Source organism: Bombina bombina, chromosome 9, assembly GCF_027579735.1.
Source record: "Bombina bombina isolate aBomBom1 chromosome 9, aBomBom1.pri, whole genome shotgun sequence".
NCBI classification, from domain to species: domain Eukaryota; kingdom Metazoa; phylum Chordata; class Amphibia; order Anura; family Bombinatoridae; genus Bombina; species Bombina bombina.
This window is the reverse complement of record NC_069507.1, coordinates 61,039,926-61,065,227: the sequence shown is the minus strand read 5'-3', so window position 1 is coordinate 61,065,227 and position 25,302 is coordinate 61,039,926. Positions and strand designations below refer to the sequence as shown.

The window sequence follows — 25,302 nt, the reverse complement described above, 5'->3', positions numbered from 1 at the left end:
TTTGGTACTTTAGTTAGTTTAATTATTTGTATTTGATTGTAGTTATTTGTAGGTAATTTATTTAATTAATTTAATGATAGTGTAGTGTTAGGTTTAATTGTAACTTAGGTTAGGATTTATTTTACAGGTAAGTTTGTATTTCTTTTAGCTAGGTAGTTATTAAATAGTCAATAACTATTTAATAACTATTCTACCTAGTTAAAATAAATACAAAGTTACCTGTAAAATAAAAATAAATCCTAAAATAGCTACAATGTAATTATTAATTACATTGTAGCTATCTTAGGGTTTTTTATTTTACAGGTATTTTTAAATAGGAATAATTAGTGTAGTGTTAGATGTAATTGTAACTTAGGTTAGTTTTTATTTTACAGGTAAATTTGTCTTTATTTTAACTAGGTAGCTATTAAATAGTTAATAACTATTTAATAGCTATTGTACCTAGTTAAAATAAATTTAAATTTGCCTGTAAAATAAAAATAAATTCTAAGATAGCTACAATATAATTATTATTTATATTGTAGCTATATTAGGGTTTATTTTAAAGGTAAGTATTTAGTTTTAAATAGGATTAATTTAGTTAATGAGTTATAATATTTAGATGTATTTAATTAATATTTAAGTTAGGGGGATGTTAGGGTTAGACTTAGGTTTAGGGGTTAATAATTTTATTATAGTGGCGGCAGTGTAGGGGGGGCAGGATAGGGGTTAATAAATGTATTATAGGTGGCGACGGTGTAGGGGGGGGGAAGATTAGGGGTTAATAAGTTTAATATAGGTGGCGGCGGGTTAGGGGTTAAACAATTTATTTAGTTGCGGCGGGGTTCGGGATTGGCAGGATAGGGGTTAATACATTTATTATAGGTGGCGTCGGTATAGAGGGGGCAGGATAGGGGTTACTGGGTATAATGTAGGTGGTAGTGGGCTCCGGGAGCGGCGGTTTAGGGGTTAATACATTTATTATAGTTGCGTCGGGGTCTAGAAGTGGCGGTTTAGGGGTTAATAACTTTATTTAGTTGCGGGGGGCTCCGGGGGCGCTGGTATAGGGGGTAGAACAGTGTAGTTTAGTATGGGTGCTTAGTGACAGGCTAGCAATAAAGCTGGGAAAAAAGCCGAAGAGCAGCGAGATCGGATGAGTGAAAACTATCATAGTCCGCTGCTCATTGCCCCGTACTTGGTGCGCAGCTTTTTGACAGCTTTATTGATAACTTTGGCGAGATTATTCAGGTCTGCGGCTGATATGGTAGGCGAGCTTAGGCGGGCATATTGGGCCGGCGAAGGCAGGTAAGTAGACACGTTAATAACTAGGCATCTATGTGGTCTTTCTGGGTCACTCCTAAAAAAATCTCTTCTCCTTCCTCTTCTACGAAAATTCCTTTCTTTACCTTCATTCCCTGATATTTCTGATTCTGAACTTGTATATAATATTGTATAATCATAAATTTTATTCTGTTGATAATCATTCCAATCTCTTTAAAATTTCTATTTTTTTACGGAATTTTATAGCTTTCATTGACAAATTAGGGAAAACAAGACAAATAAAGGGACACATAACATGCAGATCTGAGGGAGTGGTCTATATGTTAACCTGTAGTTGCCAGATGTATTACATAGGCAAAACGTACAGGGAGCTACGAGAAAGAATAAAGGAACATAAAAGAGATTAAAAAAATTAATTATATAAAATGAGTAGTGTGGCAAGATATTTTTTATATTATCACAAAAGCAATAAAAAATAATTTGGATAAAATTCTCCTACAAGAATGCAAATGGATTTATAATTTACAATCTCTGAATCCTAAAGGCTTAAATTAAGAGATTAATTATGCTCCATTTTTTAATGATTAAAACAACCTTCCCCTTAAAAAAATCAAGCAATTTGATATTGGGTAAACATGATTCATGACTCTATATGGAAATAATAAAATATCATACATGATTTCATTATACACAAAAGATACTCTTGTTTCTCTTTTTTATCTTCCGCTCTATCTTTATGCTGAAAATCTTGTGTATCCCTTTAAGGCTTATTTGTCCTTGGTAAAAATAAAATATTCTAAGTTGAGAAATATGCAGAATTGTTATAAATTAATAATTAAATAAAAATAAGTACACTTATGATGAATGTAAATAAGTTTCAAATGTAAAGTCTTGTTGAACCCTGTAATAAGTATACATTTATCTTGGATAAGTTGATAAGCTAAGCAACCGATTATGCAAATAATATATTTCACCTGGCTGAAAAATAAAAGTTAAAGGTAACAGGAGGAGTTACGAAAATAAATAAAAACCACTATTCCAATGACATCATGAAAAAGGTTTGCCGGAAGAAGCCCTTAGCCTCAGAGGGTGAAACGCGCGTAGCTTGCCATTTGCACAGGTCGCTGTGAGAGAGATGCGACTGTGAGGAGTTTCCTACAGCACAGATGATTATACTGTCCAAACAAAGATCACAATTGGCAAGTACTGAATAGTACTAACGGAACCGCTACACCAGACAGAGGTACTGGGAAGCAACAAATATACCCCTTGCTTGGCGTGTATACAGGTCGCTGGAAACCTACAGCTTGTTGGTGATTCGCAAGGTGAAGGGGAGGAGGATATCAAACCCACTGAGTGAGTAATTCTGAGTAGCCGTTTCAGGTGGAGGACCGCACAGTTAAAAGATTAAGCAATCCTGTCTTGTTTTGCTATAAGACCTTCTCTCTGAAACCAACTTAAGCTGTTATATACAAAAACAAGGAACTATATATTTTTTGGGGGAAATTGTTGCTTTCAGCCATATAAGTGTTCAAACAAAGGGATCGCCAAGTTGTGAACTGTTAAATTGTATCAAATTAAGGCCTTTTGGAAGTGAAAATGGCTACAATTATATAAATCAGCAGCTCTGGGGAGCCCCAGTTCCGAATGGGACTAATTGTGTTGGGACTTTAATTTAGAACCATTGCTATATGGCAAATAATTCTCATGTGCATATAGGATATCCTTTGGTTTATTTTTAATTGCCTTATAAATATATCAGCATGATTTTTTGGCAAATAAACATTTATATTAGAAGCACATTTTTGTATAATATTGCTTTTGTAGAAAATTAAATACCTGTCAATCTATAGTTAATCCTTAACCTTAAAGGTTGTGTAATAGTTCTTTAGCAGGAATTGTCCTAGTGCTGGGTAAGATTGGCTTTCATCTCTTTTCTAGTTTTACACCCTATATCTCTTTCTTTATCAAATTCTTATCTGTACAAGTTTATATTTAATATAACACCATCTCCGTGCACCTTCTTTCTGCCTTAAGAAAGGCTGGAACAAGAGGACTTGCAAATTATTAATATCTTTTGTGCTGCTAGTTTTATAATTTAATGATATATATATATATATATATATATATATATATATATATATATATATATATATATATATATATATATATATATATATATATATATATATATACATACAAAATACGGAAGGGAACTGCACTATCATACTGGACCAGGTACACATTCCATGACCCTGCAACATGCTCAGCCCTGGGTGCCACTGGCACTCACAGGAAGCTGTGCTGTCCCCAGAGTCACAGGCAGTTAACCCCAGACAGGTCTGGGTGCAAGAACCATAGGGAAGATTACAAAACAAATTAATACAACACACAGAGAAAACCCAGCACTCACTTACAAGCTCTCAGCTAAGATTTAAAAGCAAAAATGGAAAGGTTAGTTACCGCATCTAGCCAAATGGGACAAGCCCAGGTACCTCGTCAAGGTCCTTTCCAATACCTGGGACCCTAAAACAGCCACACAATGCAAGCTTTCAAATCCAAAAAAACTGGGAACAAGGGAAGGGTGCACAGGCATATGTAATTACCCTAGACATAAAACAAAACACGGAAGGGAACTGCACTCTCATACCGGACCGGGTACACATCCCATGACCCTGCAACATGCTCAGCCCTGGGTGCCACTGGCACTCACAGGAAGCTGTGCTGTCCCCAGAGTCACAGGCAGTTAACCCCAGACAGGTCTGGGTGCAAGAATCATAGGGAAAATTACAAAACAAATTAATTCAACACACAGAGAAAACCCAGCACTCACTTACAAGCTCTAAGCTAAGATTTAAAAGCAAAAATAGAAAGGTTAGTTACCGCATCTGGCCAAATGGGACAAGCCCAGGTACCTCGTCAAGGTCCTTTCCAATACCTGGGACCCTAAAACAGCCACACAATGCAAGCTTTCAAATCCAAACAAACTGGGAACAAGGGAAGGGTGCACAGGCATATGTAATTACCCTAGACATAAAACAAAACACGGAAGGGAACTGCACTCTCATACCGGACCGGGTACACATCCCATGACCCTGCAACATGCTCAGCCCTGGGTGCCACTGGCACTCACAGGAAGCTGTGCTGTCCCCAGAGTCATCACAGGCAGTTAACCCCAGACAGGTCTGGGTGCAAGAATCATAGGAAAAATTACAAAACAAATTAATTCAACACACAGAGAAAACCCAGAACTCACTTACAAGCTCTAAGCTAAGATTTAAAAGCAAAAATAGAAAGGTTAGTTACCGCATCTGGCCAAATGGGACAAGCCCAGGTACCTCGTCAAGGTCCTTTCCAATACCTGGGACCCTAAAACAGCCACACAATGCAAGCTTTCAAATCCAAACAAACTGGGAACAAGGGAAGGGTGCACAGGCATATGTAATTACCCTAGACATATACAAAACACGGAAGGGAACTGCACTCTCATACCGGACCGGGTACACATCCCATGACCCTGCAACATGCTCAGCCCTGGGTGCCACTGGCACTCACAGGAAGCTGTGCTGTCCCCAGAGTCACAGGCAGTTAACTAACCTTTCCATTTTTGCTTTTAAATCTTAGCTGAGAGCATGTGCTGGGTTTTCTCAGTGTGTTATATATATATATATATATATATATATATATATATATATATATATATGCAGCTGGAAGGAGTCACGAGTCACTCACAGGGTCTTAAATCCAATAATACAGTTGTATTTAATAAATACAACGGTATTATTGGATTTAAGACCCTGTGAGTGACTCCTTCTTCCAGCTGCTTGTATTCATACTTGGAATGCACCCAGGGCACTGCGGGCTATTTTGGGCCCTAAAGCTTTTCCAGGAGTGCCATTACCATCTTCCTTATTATATATATATAAGTTTCCAATTTACTTCTGTTATCTAATTTACTTTGTTCCCACAATGTTCTGTGTTAAAGAGATACCTGGGTTGTCATCTGAGGCACTACATAGCAGGAAATAGTTCAGCCATTTAGTGCTCTTGCAACTGGATACATTTCTTCCATAACTGCTGCCATATAGTGCTCCAGAAAAGGGCCGGCTCCTAAGCATACATCTCTGCTATTCAACAAAAAATACAACGGGAACAAAGAAAAATTGATAATAGAAGTAAATTAGAAAGTTGTTTAAAATGGCATGCATTCATGGAAGAATATATATACGCTTTATCATTTTATATTACCGTTTCAACGTCTTTCCTGTCCCTTTAACTGCAAAGATGTTGTTGAACAAGAGAAGATAAAATAACAGAGAAGAAAGACATTAAAGGGACAGTCAACTCTAAAATTGTTATTGTTTAAAAATATAGATAATCCTTTTATTACCCATTCCCCAGTATAGCATAACCAACATGGTTATATTAATATACTTTCAACCTCTGTGATTACCTTGTATCTAAGCCTCTTTTGATAGCCCCCTGATCACATGGCTATTTATTTATTATCTATTGTGAGAAGAGGCTGTCTTTAGTGGCTTAGAAACAGGCAGAAATGTTATAAAGTATATTAATATAAAAATGTTGGTTGTGCAAAGCTGGGGAATGGGTAATAAAGGCGTTGTCTATCTTTTTAAACAATAACAATTTTGTTGTTGACTGTCCCTTTAAGAGAAAAGGGACAACGGAGAAAGATACATTTTATGGGAGTTTTAATCAAAAAGGAGAAAATTGATTTTAGGTTTAGTAAACCTTGTGTTCCACCCTATTTGTAACTCCAATAATAATAGTAACAGAGCAATACAGGTAAGCATGTTGTTTCTTTCCTCACTTGTATATGATGGATCACAACCATGTTTACTCTCTTTTTTTTTGGTATGTGAATTTGTCACTTTTTCTCTTCATTTGTACATGCTGAATCACAAATAATCTATTATCCCCCTTTTCCCACTTGTACACGATAAATCACAAGTCATGTATTGTTAGCTCCTTTTTTTCTCTCCCTGAAAAGTTTGTGGGCCCGTGTTTCTGGCGAGTCTTCAGACTCGCCAGAAACACAAGTTATGAAGCAGCGGTCTAAAGACTGCTGCTCCATAACCCTGTCCGCCTGCTCTGAGCAGGCAGACAGGAATCGCCGGAAATCAACCCGATCGAATACGATCGGGTTGATTGACACCTTCCTGCTGGCGGCCAATTGGCCGCGAGTGAGCAGGGGGCGGCGTTGCACCAGCAGCTTTTAAACTACTAGCCAGGACAAAAACATAATTTATGTAAGAACTTACCTGATAAATTAATTTCTTTCATATTGGCAAGAGTCCATGAGCTAGTGATGTATGGGATATACAATCCTACCAGGAGGGGCAAAGTTTCCCAAACCTCAAAATGCCTATAAATACACCCCTCACCACACCCACAATTAAGTTTAACAAATAGCCAAGTAGTGGGGCGATAAAGAAAGGAGTAAAAAGCATCAACAAAGGAATCTTGAAATAATTGTGCTTTATACAAAAAAATCATAACCACCATAAAAAAAAGGGTGGGCCTCATGGACTCTTGCCAATATGAAAGAAATGAATTTATCAGGTAAGTTCTTACATAAATTATGTTTTCTTTCATGTAATTGGCAAGAGTCCATGATCTAGTGACGTATGGGATATCAAATACCCAAGATGTGGAATTCAACGCAAGAGTCACTAGAGATGGAGGGATAAAAATAAACAACAGCCATATGCTGAAAAATTAATCCACAACCCAAAATATAAGTTATTCTCATGAAGAAAAGAAAAACTTAAAACATAAGCAGAAGAATCAAACTGAAACAGCTGCCTGAAGAACTTTTCTACCAAAAACTAAAACGGTAGAACTTAGTAAATGTATGCAAAGAGGACCAAGTTGCCGCTTTGCAAATCTGATCAACTGAAGCTTCATTCTTAAAAGCCCACGAAGTGGAGACTGATCTAGTAGAATGAGCTGTAATTCTCTGAGGCGGGGCCTGACCCGACTCTAAATAAGCTTGAAGAATCAAAAGCTTTAACCAAGAAGCCAAGGAAATAGCAGAAGCCTTCTGACCTTTCCTAGAACCAGAGAATATAACAAATAGACTAGAAGTATTTCTGAAATCTTTAGTAGCTTCAACATAATATTTCAAAGCTGTCACCACATCCAAAGAATGTAAGGATCTCTCCAAAGAATTATTAGGATTAGGACACAAGGAAGGGACAACAATTTCTCTACTAATGTTGTTAGAATTCACAACCTTAGGTAAGAACTTAAATGAAGTCCGCAAAACCGCCTTATCCTGATGAAAAATCAGAAAAGGAGATTCATAAGAAAGAGCAGAAAGCTCAGAAACTCTTCTAGCAGAAGAGATGGCCAAAAGGAACAACACTTTCCAAGAAAGTAGTTTAATGTCCAAAGAGTGCATAGGCTCAAATGGAGGAGCCCGTAACGCCCTCAAAACCAAATTAAGACTCCAAGGAGGGGAAGTTGACTTAAAGGGACACTGAACCCAAAATATTTTCTTTCGTGATTCAGATAGAGCATGCATTTTTAAGCAACTTTCTAATTTACTCCTATTATCAATTTTTCTTCGTTCTCTTGCTACCTGTATTTTAAAAAGAAGACATCTAAGCTTTTATCTTAGTTTAGAACTCTGGACAGCACTTTTTTATTGGTGGATTAATTTATCCACCAATCAGCAAGGACAACCCAGGTTGTTCACCAAAAATGGGCCGGCATCTAAACTTACATTCTTGCATTTCAAATAAAGATACCAAGAGAATAAAGAAAATGTGATAATAGGAGTAAATTAGAAAGTTGCTTAAAATGTCATGCTCTATCTGAATCACTAAAGAAAATGTTTGGGTTCAGTGTCCCTTTAATGACAGGCTTAATACGAACTAAAGCCTATACAAAACAGTGAATATCAGGAAGAGAAGCAATCTGTCTATGAAATAAAACAGAAAGAGCAGAGATTTGTCCCTTCAAAGTACTTGCAGACAAACCTTTATCCAAACCATCCTGAAGAAACTGTAAAATTCTAGGAATTCTAAAAGAATGCCGAGAGAATTTATGAGAACACCATGAAATGTAAATCTTCCAAACGTGATAATAAATCTTCCTAGACACAGATTTACAAGCTTGTATCATAGTATTAATTACTGAGTCAGAGAAACCTCTATGACTTAGCACTAAGCTTTCAATTTCCATGCCTTCAAATTTAATGATTTGAGATCCTGATGGAAAAACGGACCTTGAGACAGTAGGTCCGGCCTTAATGGAAGTGGCCAAGGTTGGCAACTGGACATCCGAAGAAGATCCACATACCAAAACCAGTGGGGCCATGCTGGAGCCACCAGCAACACAAATGATTGTTCCATGATGTTTTTGGAGATCACTCTTGGAAGAAGAACTAGAGGCGGGAAGATATAAGCAGGTTGATAACACCAGCACAAACCTACTTCACCACCTCCATAGGAGGCAAAGTTTGTAAAACTGAATTGTGGGTGTGGTGAGGGGTGTATTTATAGGCATTTTGAGGTTTGGGAAACTTTGCCCCTCCTGGTAGGATTGTATATCCCATACGTAACTAGCTCATGGACTCTTGCCAATTACATGAAAGAAATGTTACTCGCCACTTCTAATCCCACACACACTACTTCACCCCCTCTGCATATGTTTAGCCATTGTGAAACATTTTGTAATATAGTTTTTATTTTATACAATAACAAATAAAATAATTCTACATACAGTACAAAAATAATAAGTTCATAGCAATTAGAAACATCAATTAGAGGTTCTGGGGAAGACAACTGTTGGATAGAAAAAGGAAGTTGCTGAACTAAGAGAGTGTAGAGTGCTGACAGTCATGGAAAGGTCATAGCAGACCTGGAGATTTTTTTATAATCTTTTGTTTTTAATAATTATCATCTCTCCCTTCTCGCTCTTAAATATCTTTTTTTTTACTCATTCCTCTCTGCCAGTGCAACACATACTGCAATTCCCCCACATGCTGCCTGTGCCACACATACTGCAATCCCCTCACATGCTGCCTGTGCAACACATAATGCAAATCCCCCCACATGCTGCCTGTGCTACACATACTGCAAATCCCCCCACATGCTGCATGTGCTACACATATTGTAAATCCCCCCACATGCTGCCTGGGATACGCATACTGCAAATCCCCTCACATGCTGCCTGTGCAACACATACTGCAAATCCTCTCACATGCTGCCTGTGCAACACATACTGCAAATCCCCCCACATGCTGCATGTGCTACACATCCTGCCTGTGCTACGCATACTGCAAATCCCCTCACATGCTGCCTGTGTTACATATACCGCAAATCCCCCCACATGCTGCCTGTTACATATACTGCAAATCCCATCATGTGTGCCTGTGCTACACATACTGCAAATCCCCCCACATGCTGCCTGTTATGTATACTGCAAATCCCCTCACATGCTGCCTGTGCAACACATACTGCAAATCCTCTCACATGCTGCATGTGCTACACATACTGCAAATCCCCCCACATGCTGCCTGTGCTACACATACTGCAAATCCCCCCACATGCTGCCTGTGTTACATATACTGCAAATCCCCCCACATGCTGCCTGTTACATATACTGTAAATCCCCCTGCATGCTGCCTGTGCTACACATACTGCAAATCCCCCTCACATGCTGCCTGTGCTACACATACTGCAAATCCCCCTCACATGCTGCCTGTGCTACACATACTGCAAATCCCCCTCACATGCTGCCTGTTACATATACTGCAAATCCCCCCCCCCCACTTGCTGCCTGTGCTACACATACTTCAAATCCCCCCACATGCTGCCTGTACTACACATACTGCAAATCCCCTCACATGCTGCCTGTGTTATACATACTGCAAATACCCTCACATGCTGCCTGTGTTATACATACTGCAAATCCCCCCACATGCTGCCTGTGCTACACATACTGCAAATCCCCCACATGCTGCCTGTGCTACATAATATACCGCAAATCCCCCACATGCTGCCTGTGCTACACATACTGCAAATCCCCCAACATGCTGCCTGTACTACACATACTGCAAATCCCCCCACATGCTGCCTGTGCTAAATATACTGCAAATCACCCACATGCTGCCTGTGTTACATATACTGCAAATCCCCCCACATGCTGCCTGTGCTACATATACTGCAAATCCCCCCACATGCTGCATGTGCTATGTTAACGTGCCCTTAAAAATGTGCGCGGGATAAAGCGTAATAAGCGCAAATAGTAATATACTTCACACTTTATTTTACTTAGTTCCGGACCCGGTATAAAATGTATAAATACGATGAATTTGTCCGGTGTGCTGTAACAAGGGGTTTAGTCAGCCTAAAGCAGCACATAGGCCTCAGTAACTACGCTACAGCGCTAGGGGAAGGTCTGACTGAGTGTAACTACCATGTAGTAGCCAGTGGGAAGATAACATTGCAGAAGGACAGAGTAATAGCAGCACAACAAAAAGGGCGGTGAAAACACCAAGAAGATACCAGAGAGAGGGAAGGAAGAAAGAGATTGATAAAATAGTGTGAGGAGGAGGAGCAATATGGTGAGAGGGAGGAAACAGTCACAGTGATGGGAGGGGGAAGCCCTGGAGAGAGGAGGAGAAATATATAGGGTAAGAAGGGAGGATAGTGAAGGGGGAGAGGAAGAATAGAAGAGAATCTAGGGGAGAGGACAGCGTGAAGGGAAGGAGGGTAGTGGGAGGGGTGAACATAGTGAGGGGGAGGAGAGAGGTGCATGGAAAGAGAGTGAGAGGGGAGAGGAGACACATGTGAGTAGGATTCAGACAGGAAGAGTGAGGGCAGGAAAGGAAATAGTGTGTATTTGATACATTGTGTCTGAGTAAAGCAGATCGTACAAGCACATTAATATAATAGATCTGCTGTGAGGCACAAATAAAGCACCAGAAGCCCCCAAGCCTATACTCTACTGTGATCAAGATCCCCAAAATCAACAGAATGAAGGTGGCAGCAGAAGAACCTCAGCCCAAGAAGCAGAAGCTGGAGGAGACAGAGCTGAGGTAATACAGTGCTATGAGCTGCATGCACATCTGCAATAACCTGGGGCTATATTTACATTCTATGCCATTGTGCCTGGGCATTAATAAAGTTTGCAAAATGTTACCAAATGAAAGCAATGCTTTATAGTGTCATATGTGTGACCACTAAATCTGTGAGCCATGAGAACTGCAGACAACCTCATTGGATCACTGTTTTTCAACTTTTTTTTTTATTTATTTTTTATTTTCTTTGGGGGCACTTTTTAACATTCATGCAATGATGATGTAAGAAAAGGGGCATAGTCGTGTAATAATAAAATGTTCCAATGTATCAGAGCAATTTATTATTCCCTTGGACCATATGCTTAAAAGGATAGAAAAGTCAAAATTAAACAACTTTACAATTTATTTATCTCATCAAATTTGCTTTGATCACTTGGTATCCTTTGTTGAGGAGCATACCTAGGTAGTCTCAGAAGCAGCAATGTGCTATTGGAAGCTAGCTGCTGATTGATGGCTGCACATACAGTATATGCTTCTTGTCATTGGCTCACCAGATGTGTTCAGCTAGCTCCCAGTAATGCGTTGCTGCACCTTCAACAAAGGACACCATTATAATGAAGCAAATTTGATAGTGCACACAACTACCCATTTTATTATCTGAATCATGAAAGATTTGGATTTTTTGTCCTTTTAAATCCCACAAAAATCCAGATACAGCTGGTGATTGGTGGCTCTTTACATAAAGTGCTTCTGATTGGCTCGGTGCATTGTTTCTCCTTTAACTATTCAGTTAACCCCTTTATATGGTTAAAGATAGAGCACTTTACTACTAAACTACTGTTTGCCACTAACAGTTTTTTAATGTGCCTCATAAGATTATAGGGATGTTGGATTATGTATTATGTTGCAATGCTTGTATTATTAAAGGGATAGTAAAGTCAAATTTAAACTTGCATGATGTAGATAGAGCATGTAATTTTAAAACACTTTTAAACTAACTTCTATTTTCAAATGTGCTTTGTTCTTTTGGTATCAATTTTTGTAAAATAATACGCACATATCCTACACTAATGGGAGCTAGCTGCTGATTGGTGCCTGCACACATTTGTCTATTGTGATTGGCTAACAAGATGTGTTCAGATAGCTGCCAGTAGTGCAATGCTGTTCCTTCATCAAAGGATAACAGGAGAAATAAGGACATTTTATAGTAGAAATAAATTGTAAAGTTGTTTAAAATTGTATGTTCTGTCCAAATTAAAAAAGAAGAATTTGGGGTTTCCTGTCCCTTTAAAGGGATACTAAACCCAATTTTTTTTAATTTCATGATTAAGATAGCGTATGCAGTTTTAAGCAACTTTCTAATTTACTCCTGTTATCATTTTTTCTTCGTTCTCTTGCTATCTTTATTTGAAAAAGCAGGAATCTAAGCTTAGGAGCCAGCTCATTTTTGATTCAGAACCGGGGCAGCACTTGATGATTGGTGGCTAAATGTAGCCATCAATCAGCAAGTGCTATCCAGGGTTCTGAACCAAAAATGAGCCGGCTCTTTAGCTTACATTCCTACTTTTTTAAAATAAAGATAGCAATAGAACGAATAAAATTTGATATTAGGAGTACATTAGAAAGTTGCCTTTAATTTGCTGGCTCTATCTGAATCATGAAAGAAAAAATTTGGGTTTAGTATCCCTTTAAAGGGATAGTAAATCCAAAAATTTTATTTTATGATTCAGATAGAACAGAACATACAATTTGAAACAACTTTCCAATTTACTTCTATTATCAAATTTGCTTAATTCTCTTGTTATCCATTGCTGAAGAAACATCATTGCACTACTGTCAGGAAGCTGAACCCATCTAGTTAGCCAATCACAAGAGACAAGTTTGTGCAGGCACCAATTAGCAGCAGCTCCCACTAGTGTAAGATATGTGCATATTCTTTTTCAATAAGGTATACTAAGAGAACGAAGCACATTTGAAAATAGAAAGTGAATTTAAAAGTGTCTTAAAATAACATGCTCTATCTGAATCATGGAAGTTTAATTTTGACTTTGATATTCCTTTAAGTGCCTAGAATGTGCAAAATGCATGCTTATTTCTTTCAAATTTGAAAAGGAAACTTTTTCTCTGCTACTTTGTGCGTCTTCACTTGGCTTTTTGACCCTCATCTTTGCAGAAAGAATGCCAATCTAAGTCTGTATAACTTAGTTTACTGACAAGGGGGTCCTTTTGTGGAAGTTGCACATAATGTTAACCCACTTTTATTCAACATAGTGGGACAGCTATACAGCTTCTGATTGTATCACTCTGTCATGCTAAATTAGAATTAAAAAAAAAAAAACCCACCGAGAATTGTTGGGGAAGGGGACATAATGTGTTCAAATATGCTTTTAAAGCAAATGTTTACATCGAAACTTTGTTCCAAAATTAAACACTGGCTCCCAGCAAGAAGGGGTTAAATCGGGCACCAGACACATTGTAATGTAGATTATAGTTCAGTGAATTTAGAGGGGTTTTGCTCTAAACATTGCAATGTCTTGATATATTGACTTATACAATTGATACTATGTTTGAGAATCCCTGTACAGTACTGTATTTGTAGATCTGCCAACTTAAATATTTATTAAAGTGGACTATCTTCATATCTGATAATCTACAACATACAGTATTTTTTATTAACCTGTCTAGAGTAATGTTAACATTTTCAGTCCATATGCGCTTATAATGTCTTCATAAAAATTCTTGTTTAACCATGATCCTATAAATGACTTATGTATATACTGTATGTCCCCCTAACTTATAGTCTGATAAAGTGTTCTCAGCGAATAGGCTCTAAGCAGTTTGTTACACTACCTGATAGAGAGACCTGTTGGCTCACAATAATACAATCTATTGTGTATTGTAGCGGTGTGAAGCAGCCATGCCTATCTTCTAGTACAGGTGTCAGCAACCTTAGCACCCCAGATGTTTTGGAACTACATTTCCCATGATACTCATAAGGCTGGCTGAGTATTATGGGAAATGTAGTTCCGACACATCTGGGGTGCCAAGGTTGCTGAAGCCTACTAGTACATCACACGTTCATCAGATTACAAGAAACCAGATGTGGTTACCTTTATCTGTTAAAACAATACTTGTTTTGTCTTCTAACATATTGACTGATTGAGAGGGCTCTGACACCACGTGTTACACACTCATCTGGCAGACACATGATTAAAAAAATGATTTCATGATTTAGGTAAAACAAAGAATTTTAAACAACTTTCCAGTTTACTTCTATTATCAAATTTACTTAATTCTCTTGGTCTTATTTGTTGAATGAGCAGCAATGCAGTACTGGTTTCTAACTGAACACATCGGTGAGCCAATGACAATCGGTGTGTGTGTGTGTGTGTATATATATATATATATATATATATATACTCTCCGCCTGTGAGTAAATCCGTCCACCTGGGTCAGCAGCCTGGGTGCTAGCATGAAAAGGTATAACTCTGTAAACGAAAGCACTCTCAGGACTTCTCAATAGTGGGTCAAACAATTAGTGTTTATGAACGTTTCGGGGGTTCACACAGACCCATTCTGATGAAGGGGTCTGTGTGAACCCCGAAACGTTAATAAACACTGATTGTTTGACCCACTATTGAGAACTCCTGAGAGTGCTTTAGTTTACAGATATATATATATATAGCCACCAATCAGCAGCTAGAACCTAGGTTCTTTGCTTTCCTAGATAAAACTTTCAGCAAACGATAACAAGAGGAGGAAACAAATTAAATAATAGAAGTAAATTGGAAAGTTGTTTAAAATTGTATGCTCTGCCTAAATCATGAATGTCTCATTATGACTTTACTGTCTCTTTAAATTGTCCTGAAAATGCCGGTGATCATACACGAGATGTGTTCTGCAATATGATTATGGGTTTGTTTCTAGGAAATAGGAATTGTACTTTATCTCATCTCAGATTAAATACGTACTTGCTTGCCCTACACAAATCTCTCTTCAGTTGCTTCAGTCAATGCATTCACTGGTTATATATTAACCTCTAATACCAATTGACTTCTAAGCCTAAGTTCTTTGCTTATTGCTGTTGGAAAGGTCAGCACCTTTTGAAACAAGAGGACACAATAGATTTTTTTTTTTCTTTTGACGGGCCATTGAAGAAAATGAAAAAAACGTATTAAATAAAATAAAACTGTGTACCATTATATAAATAATATTTAAATTAACAGGAATATGTCCCTTTAAATACCAAGTTTTTTTTTTAAATCTTTTAGTTTACTAAAATGACGTCTTTAATTTTTGTCACACAGACCAGCCATTTAAAATGATAAACTTTACATATTTTTTTTTTATGATCATTTCATCTTGTTTGGATCATGTCCAGTGTAAATAGGAAGACAATGTCATGTAAGCTATTTAAATAATATATTAAATGAGAGAGAGAGAGAAGTTATAAATTGAGTTAAAGAAATTGTCCAATCAAAATTAAACTTTCATGATTCAGCATGCAACTTTCTAATTTACTCCTATTTTCCATTTTTCTTTGTTTTCTTGTTATCTTTATTTGAATTTATGCTTAGTAGCCAGGCCATTTTTGGTTCAGCACCTGGGTAGCGCTTGCTGATTGGTGGCTACATTTAGACACCAATCAGAAAGTGCTACCCAGGTGCTTAACCAAAAATAGGCCGGCTCCTATGTTTACATTCTTGCTTTTTCATATATAGATAGCAAGAGAACGAAGAAAATTTGATAATAGGAGTAAATTAGAAAGTTGAATGTTTAATTTTGACCAGACTATCCCTTTAAAAGGACACTGAAGCCATTTTTTATATAAGTATTTTGTATATCAAGAATTAAGCACTGCATTGCAAAACATCTGCATAAAAATAAGATTGAAAGGCATTTAAGGGGACAGTAAACAGTATGAGGTTTAATTATGTGTAGTAAAAAAAGTTTTCAATATACTTTATTTATGATTTCCTCTTTTCCGCACACTTTATTGCCTGTTTTATACCTGGCCCTAATTGTCTTTAGCTGAAGAGGGAGAGACAAGGAAAACCTAGGGTGCCCATTACTTTATAGAAACTAAAATATTTTATAGGATCTTAAACTTTAAACTTATATCTTCAATATCTAAACAACTAACACATAATGGGGAAAAAAAACATCTGCATGTTGTCCGCAAGCTAATTTTTTCTTTTTTTTTGAGGACAATACATATAATATAAAGGTACAGCATAAACATAGTATACAGTCATGCGAATATTTAGCCATATCTGAGAAACTGGTGTTTAAAAAGATTCAGTCCTCAATTTTATCCCCTAAGTGAGGTTGGACGCTTTTGGTCCAGTATTGTCAATAAGGATAAACGCTGGGGACTTATATCAAACATGGTACACAACAATAACAAACAAAACAAAAGAGATTTTTGCATCCAGCACAGCAAGTAAAACCATAATGAAAATAAAGATGCAAGATACAAGAACTGACTTGTTGATCATAAAGTGTAAAATATAAAATACAGCCACACCAATGTTATGCAGGTAATTTGTTGATAATTATAAAATATATCAAACCGCCAGTAATCCAGTGTCATTCCTTTGGAGTTATATATAACATGTCCCAATAATTATACAGAGTATCCTATTTGTTAAAATCCACCCTCGCGCAGTCTCGGCTGCAGACCGCACAAGGAAAGGCCAAGCACTCTTGCGCAATGTGTGCCAGGATTATTTAAGCTATAGGTAGGACAGCTATAGGTAGGACATTTAGGGGACTGTCAAGTTATTGAATTAAATTGTGTTATGGGTGGAAACTTAGGGCTTGCATAAGGTTACAACTTTTTCATATAGCAAACAGAGCCCTTAGCATATACTACCAAAACATTCCCGTTTATCTCATAAAACTCACATATCAATCCACAGAAGATAATATATACATTAACATCATACTTCAAAGCCTGCTAAAAAAAATAATATATGATTGAATTGTTAAAGCTGTCAGACCTTATAATCTTATAAAAAGAAAACACTACTTCTACATAGCTTTTGAAGCTGACTGATAAATTACAGTGAACACTTCAGTTCCTAGCCCCCTGAGAGGCTTCCATAGTATGGTGTACAGTCTGGGAAAGCGTTCAAAGGGTCACTAGAGACCAAAAGCTGAATTGGGTACTCCCCTCAAGACCCTGGGTCAGCCTTAGACTCTCCCATCTACCTTTTACACATTTAGAAGATTGTGTTATTTCAGCATCTCCGGATTGCAGCATATCATAGAACAGTCCCCCTTTGCATTTCATATGAATAACATTAGCATATCGATCCCAAAGAGGGTCTCTGGACAAGCAGCCATTTTGTTTAGGTTCCTGCATATTCCACACTAAGGAGAAATATGTAGCTTTAGCTTGGATGCTCTCTCGTTTCTTCAGGGAACGATTGCTGGTCTTTACTGGCAGCGTGGTAGAGGCACTTATTTGTGTGACCGGCTGACGAATATCTGCTTTCAGTATTCCGGGTTGAACAGCCCTCCCGGGCCCTAAGTATGGGCCGAACTCCGAATGAAAACTTTGTTGTTCTGCCGGTATGTTTGGTTGCTCTGGGGCAACTCTGTTCATTAGTAGGTAGAGTTCTTGCTCCGTAGGCGCCTTGTCTAGCAAAGGTTTAAAGATAATTTCCAGCCGTAGGAGCAATGGGTCTTGTGAATTAGGCAGATCGTCTTCCCACGTGTCCCCTGCAAAGTCATCCATCTTTCTGTGTTGTGCTATGTTGTAGCTTAGCGGCTGGATTCCAATGGGAAAATAGTTTACCTTGTAGCCTTCTTAAAAGTGGTACTGTGATTTGGTGTGGCTTTAATGTAAAGTCTGTTCTTGCCAAGTACCCCGGGAATCCGGGGGGGGGGGGACGCTGCCTGTATAGTCACGGCCGCAACAGGCCTCAAATGTCCTTTTCCTTCCCCTGGGTCATATATACAGCAGTGTAAATGGTTGTGGTATCTTGTATCGCTCAGAGGCGACTGAAGTGGTGATAACTGCTGTGGTAGTATGACAATATTTGGCGGTATATTATCTTATCTCCCGGAGCTTCAGAAAAATGCGACTTCACGAAGCCGCTGTTAGGACACGCCCCGCTAATCTTTGCTTTTAATACATCATTATATCTAATGTTTATTCGCAGTTTAATATTCCTTTAAATAGTTTTAGCAAAAACTGCATTGTTTTGCAATCCAGGAATGTATTCCTTGAAAAGCTTATTTTGTATGTGTTATCACCACGTGTGCTGTGGCCAAATTGGGGACAGAAATACATAAACTCCTGCACTGATCAAACAGTCACTATAGAATGTTGGAGGGTCAGAATTCTGGATTCTGCAGGATGTTCTCCAACGTTTTTGGGGGCATGGGAACAACAGAATTTTCAAAATTCAAAAGTAGTAATGAAAGTTTGTTGCATTTGTTTTGTACTATGCATAATTAAATCTTGTATGTTTGATCTTTATCTGCCTTTAAAATTTAAAGGGACATGAAACCCCCCAAAAAATCAGATAGAACATATAATTTTAAAGGGATATGAAACCCGTTTTTAGAGCATGCCGTTTTAAACAACTGTTTAATTTACTTCTATGATTTATTTTTTTATTGCCGTGCAGTGCTCCAGATGCCTACCTAGGTATCTCTTCAACACAGAATATCATGGGAATGAACCAAATGTGATATTAGAAGTAAATTGGAAACTTTTTTTAAATTGTATGGTCTGTCTGAGTCACAAAATACAATTTTTATGTTTCATATCCCTTTAAATAACTTTTCAATTTACTTCTTTTATCACATTTTGTTTGTTCTCTTGGTATCTGTTGCTGAAATAATGCACATTTCTGGAGCATATACGGCAGCAGTTTTGTAAGAATGTTTGCAAGAGCACTAGATAGCAGAACTATTTTCTGCCAAGCCGTGCTCCAGATACCTACTTAGATATCTCTTCAACAAAGAATACCATAGGAACAAAGCATAAATGATTAACAGAAGTCAATTGGTAACTTTAAAAAATAAAATAAAAATAAATGTATGCTCTGTCTGAATCACAAACTATATTTTTGGGGTTTTATATCCCTTTAAGTCTATTCAGACACGAGTAGTCTCAGGCTCCATGTGAGCACCTATTTGTCAGGATATTCATATTCTCACATGCCTTTATGCCGTCCATAAATAATCCTTGGTCTTGTGCCCCAAATCATTTATTAAAGGATGTGTCGTGCCCTTCAGTGTCCCTCAGGCCTGGCGTGCTAGTGTTGGCACTTCTCAGTGGTTGAAGGTTACGGTTCTGCAGACTACCAATAACTTGATGCTTTATTTTACTGCAGGACACATTAGCAGTTACTTTCATATCTCCTACCTCGTGAGACCGCTGCCTTTTTAGCAGACCGTATCGTGTGACATTAAGTTCATGCTCCAATCTATAGTGAGTTATTTAAAGGGATAGTATACACTAAATGTTTTCTCCCCTTTTGATTTGTTCTCAATGATCCACTTTATCTGCTGGAGTGTATTTTATTTTGTTTACAAATAGCTATTTTTACCTTTTTTTCTGCATTTGAAATAGCTGATTTTGCCTGTGGTATCCATATCTATATTTAAAAGTTTATATATTAAGAAAAGGCTAAAGAAAATCTATGTAAACATACCCAGCAGACAAAATTACACTCTTAGTTGGAGGTAGAATAGATAAGTAATAACATGTTCATTATCAATTGGTTTACAGCAGGGTGGATTTGATTTAAAGGGACATTGTACACTAGATTTTCTCTTTGCATAAATGCTTTGTAGATCTATTGATATAGCCCATATGGGGGTGTTTTTGTAACAATGTATAATTTGCTTATTTTTTAATAACGTACTGATTTTCAGACTCCTAACCAAGCCCCACAGTGTCAGATGTATACATGGGTTTACAGACTACTGATGACTTCTGTTTATTATTACCTGTCTTTTCATATGCAGGGGAGAGGGGGGAGTGTCTGCTCTTATTGTTTTGCCAGCCCCTTTCACTGGGTGTCTCAGCTTAACTTCATCAACAGTGGTAAACTGGGAGCTTCTAAGTAAGTTTTTAAAAGGTTTTATTCTGGATTTTAGATCCGTATCTGTGCATATTCTTCTTTATAGTTTTACATGCAGTAATATAAAAATTGGTGTATACTGTCCCTTTAAATCATTATTTAAATCACTAGTCCGTAAAACTAATTTAAATCATGTTTTTTTTTTGTTTGTTTTTTAGAATAATAACTTTTCAGATTATTTTTCCAGTTATACAAAACACATAAAGGGACCGTACTTTGACTCTCCCATTTTTACTTTTAAATCCTGCTGTGTACTTGCTAGAGAGCGCCAGGTTTTGTGTGTTGTATTTTTCCAGTTATATCAGACCATTGCTGATTTGGATATATATATATATTTAGAAATGCATAGATAGATCATTGAAATTATTGGGAGTTGAACCATCTCCAGTTTAATAGGTTAATTATTCATATTTGATCAACTTTTCAGATGTACTTTATTGGAAGGAGAAATATCAAGATTACATTAATAATAATTGAAATTGTTGTATTTAACTTCATCCTCACACTTATGTCCTTGTGCAGATCTACTCCACTCCAAACAATCTTCTATACATTGAGCTTCTTTAAACTTAGTATGAGGGTGGTTCTGTGTTCATCGATTTGCAGGGAAGTCAAAATTAAACAATTAAACTTTCATAATTCAGAAAGAACATGCAATTTTTAACAATTTTCAATTTAATTCTTGTTACGGACTCCGGATACCCCGACTGAGTATCTCTGCCAAAATGATCCTTCTTTACCCTGGAACCTGTAGCTGTAGAGCGGGAAAGTAATTATAGCAAGTAGCCACCCTAATAACCAGACAAGACCAGTATTAAGGTGAAACACGAACATACTTTATTGGGACAAACACACAGCTTATATACACATTTGCCATCCGATAAGAGCCTTATCTGATCAAGAAATCACTGCCCCTCCAGACAGGCTGGCGCCTCCATAGGAGCCCTAGGAATGTAGAGATCCCACAAGAGTTAGGTTGTAATTTCTGGGCCCCAGATATCACAGTTTAAAAAGCGACGTGATCTGTGGCTGGGGGCCGGAGTGGCGACCTGGCAAAGGTTTACCGAGAACCTGCATGAGGTAGCGAGGTGTCCAAAACCCCAGGTTCCCAAGCTCCCTCCTAGGAATCAACCCAGTCCATGCCCCCCAGAAGTATAGCAAGTCCCCAAAAAAGTGGAGCTCTGGGGCAAAGGGCCTCTGTAGCGACCTAGGATAAAATTCAGCAGAGATCTCTAGCAAGCCCAGCCAGGCTGGGCCTCGGCAAGCTAGGAGAGGCCAAGCGGGGCAGTGATCAGCTCTTTCAGGGCAACGTGCAATCATGGAAACTGAAAAAGGGAAACAGGGGGAACACAATCATATGAATCTGAAAATTGTATGCTGTATCTGAAACCCAAAAGTTTTCTTTCATGATTATGCCCCTTTAAAAGTCTATTTGTCAACTCTGTATTTTAATTTTATAACCTTTTTGCTGTAAGAAGGGGCATGTTAATTCCGCAGTCAGAAGTTCACAGTTTTGAGAACTACAAAACCAATAATATGTTATAATATCTTATAGATGGAAAAATTGCCCAAAATAATCTGACAAAAAACTCTGGGAGAGCATGAATGAATTTATCAAAACAAGTTAACATTACAGTGAATATACAGAATCTTGTCATATAATTGAAAACAAATCTATATTTCAGGATCAATAACCTTTAGATTAAAAAAATAATCATTGATTTTTATCTCACCTGATTTAAAGACAGAGATAATATAAATAAACTTGTGTGTACATAAAGTGATGCAATAATGATATCTGATTTCCCTGTAAGCTTAACCCATTGTAATAGGTTGTAGTTTCAAAGATGAAAATCGGATATTTCAAATACAAAAATAAACTGAACAGATTTCTCATACATATTATACTCTTCAGCTGGCATTGGAAATACATTAAGGCAGAAACAATTGTATAGTACACTGTCCCTTTTTTGTTATATAATACTAAAAGCCATTTAAATCTGCACAGTCATTGTAACACTATGTGCAAAGGCGTTTCATGTTCACTGTATGTTTTTATTATTCCAAATAATTAATGTAATTGTTTTTTTGCATGTAAAAAGGTTAAAGGGACATAGAAGTGCAAGAAGAAAATTATCTTATGTGTTAGAGAATTTTATAATTGCACTATAGCTTGCAAATAATTATGTGTTTAACTCCTGCAAATTGGTTAAACACATAGTTAAAGTCAGCTCCAGAGCAACATTGTACTACTGGGATTTATCTGAAAACATCTGGTGAGTCAATGACAACAGATATGTGCGTAGCCACCAATCGTTAGCCAGCTTCCAAAAGTGCATTGCTGCTTATGAACCTACCTAGGTAAGCTTTTCAACAAAGGATACCAAAAGAACAAAAGTTAATTTGATAACAGAAGTAAAATGGGAAGTCTATTAAAACTGCATTCTCTGTCTGTGCCATGAAACTTAATTTGACTTTCTTGTCCCTTCACTATCTCTCTTTTACACAAGTTTTAAATTCTCTGGGCTCACATTTTATGTTTAATTATTTACAGAAAAGGGGCAGTACCCGTGTTAACCAGTGTATTCTAAAAAAGTAAGAAAATAACTAAAGCGATGTACCAGTAAATACAGTAGATTTGCATAATCAAAAAATGCATGATAAAAAGACAATGCAATAGCACTTAGAGCAAGATTACATATGCGTTAATCTGAACAGTCAAATCCTATTGGCTGTTCAAATCAGCCAATAGGATTTCAGTAGGTCTCATCCTATTGGCTGATTTAAATTTGAAGAATCAAATCAGCCAATAGAAATGCAAGGGAGGCCATATTTAAATGCGTACCTTGAATTCACTGTTCAGTGTACGGCGGCAATCATACAAAGAGGATCCTCCACACTCCATGGCTCTGCAGTTGCCGGTCCTGCTCCACGCTCATCTCTGCTCCGCGCTGGCTTGGTCCTGGATGAAGAAGGAAGTGGTCCTTTTTGGAAGAAGAAGATGACCACCGCTTGGAAGAAGAGTTCACCGCCTGGAACAGGACCTTCTCTGCCGGACTTCAGGAACGGTGAGTACCTATTTGGGGGTTAGATTTAGGATTTTTTTTTTAGGTTAGGGATTTATTGGGCAGCTGAATGCCCTTTTAAGGGCAATGCCCATACAAATGCCCCTTTAGGGGCAATGGGTAATTTAGGTTTTTTAGTGTTTATTTATTTTGGGGGGTTTGGTGGGTGGTGGGTTTTACTGTTAGGGGGGACTCAGATTTTTTTTTTTAAATTCAAAATAGCTGTTTAATTTAGAGCAATGCCCTAGATTAGGGGGGAGCATTAGATTAGGAGGGTGTTTTTTTATTTTCATAGGGATTAGTTTAATTTTTTATTTTGTATAATTTTGTTTATTATTTTCTGTAATGTTAGACTTTTTTATTTTTGGTAATTTTAGATTAATTTATTTTAATTTAATCTTCGGTTTATTTTTCTAAGTACTGTTAGGATTTTTTATTTTAATTTTTTATTATATATATATATAAATAACTAACTTGTAATGACAATCATTTTCTGCAGTGTTAAAGGGATACTAAACCCAAATTATTTTCTTTCATGATTCAGATAGAGCATGCAATTTTAAGCAACTTTCTAATTTACACCTTTTTAAGGGCTATTGTTAGTTTAGCATTAGATTAGGGGGGCTTTTTTATTTTCATAGGGATTAGTTGAATTTTTTAATTTTGGATAATTTTGTTATTTTCTGTAATATTAGACTTTTTTTATTTTTGGTAAATTTAGATCATTTTTTAGATTTTTAGGTAATTTATTTTAATTTAATCTTAGGTTTATTTTTCTAAGTACTGTTAGGAATTTTTATTTGAATTATAATTTAGTATTTTATTATTTTATGTAATTTGGGGTTAATTTAGTGGTTTGCATTATTCTCTTTTGTGTTGGTTTATTCACAGCTGATTAGCCCAGGGCTACATTTTATCGTTCCTGGTAAACTTATAAGATACATTATCTGCAAAAATTCCTCTAAAAAAAAGCTGACATCTAAAACTACCTTTTTTTTTTTTGTAAATAATTATCCAAATAGTTGTAACACAAAGTCCCTTTGAATCAATACATAGGCGCTACCTTTTAGTTGACTGAGTGGTGTGATTTTTATTTTATAGCCGTATGGTCCAGATAAGTCATACTGCACATCTGGTCAGTGGACCGTCTTCATTAAAAGGACAGTAATCACCTTGTAATTAGAATGTTGGTTTTTTTTTGTCCTGCAGTAAATTAACATACTGATGGAATGTATAGTTCTTTTGAATGCATTAACACCTTATTTGCTGTAGTTATTTAATGGTCAAATTCCACCGACCATTTGTCATTTTGTTAGAAAACTATTTCTTGTTTTGCAGTTTATCTTATCTCTGCTGGGGTCGTTAAGAGACAGATACAGAGTTTAGTTTGAGACGTCTACACTCTACAGTGTGCAGTCTCATTTCTCAAAAGTGGAAAACTCACAATCTTAAAGGACCAGTCAACACATTAGATTTGCATAATCAACAAATGCAAGATAACAAGACAATGCAATAGCACTTAGTCTGAGCTTCAAATGAGTAGTAGATTTTTTTATAACAAATTTCAAAGTTATGTATATTTCCACTCCCCTTGTACCATGTGATAGCAATCAGCCAATCACAAATGCATATACGTATAGTCTGTGAATTCTTGCACATGCTCAGTAGGATCTGGTGATTCAAAAATTGTAAATATAAAAGATTGTGCACATTTTTTTTAATGGAAGTAAATTGGAAAGTTGTTTAAAATTACATGCTGTATCTGAATCATGAAAATGTAATTTAACCTGAGTGTCCCTTTAAGAGTTAAATTACTGGAACA

The 25,302-nt window shown here is 37.0% G+C and overlaps 1 protein-coding gene across 2 annotated transcripts in view; it reads left to right on the top strand.

Moving 5' to 3' along the window:
- The first annotated feature begins 10,969 nt into the window (after window positions 1–10,969).
- ADK (adenosine kinase) overlaps window positions 10,970–25,302 on the top strand; it is a 604,808-nt gene continuing 590,475 nt past the window's right edge. The window contains exon 1 of one of the 2 annotated variants that reach the window (XM_053692148.1): window positions 10,970–11,329. In XM_053692148.1, the coding sequence (XP_053548123.1) occupies window positions 11,268–11,329 (62 nt within the window). In that variant the 5' untranslated portion in view covers window positions 10,970–11,267. The remainder of the gene's footprint in view (window positions 11,330–25,302) is intronic. The other variant, XM_053692150.1, reaches the window with a different exon arrangement.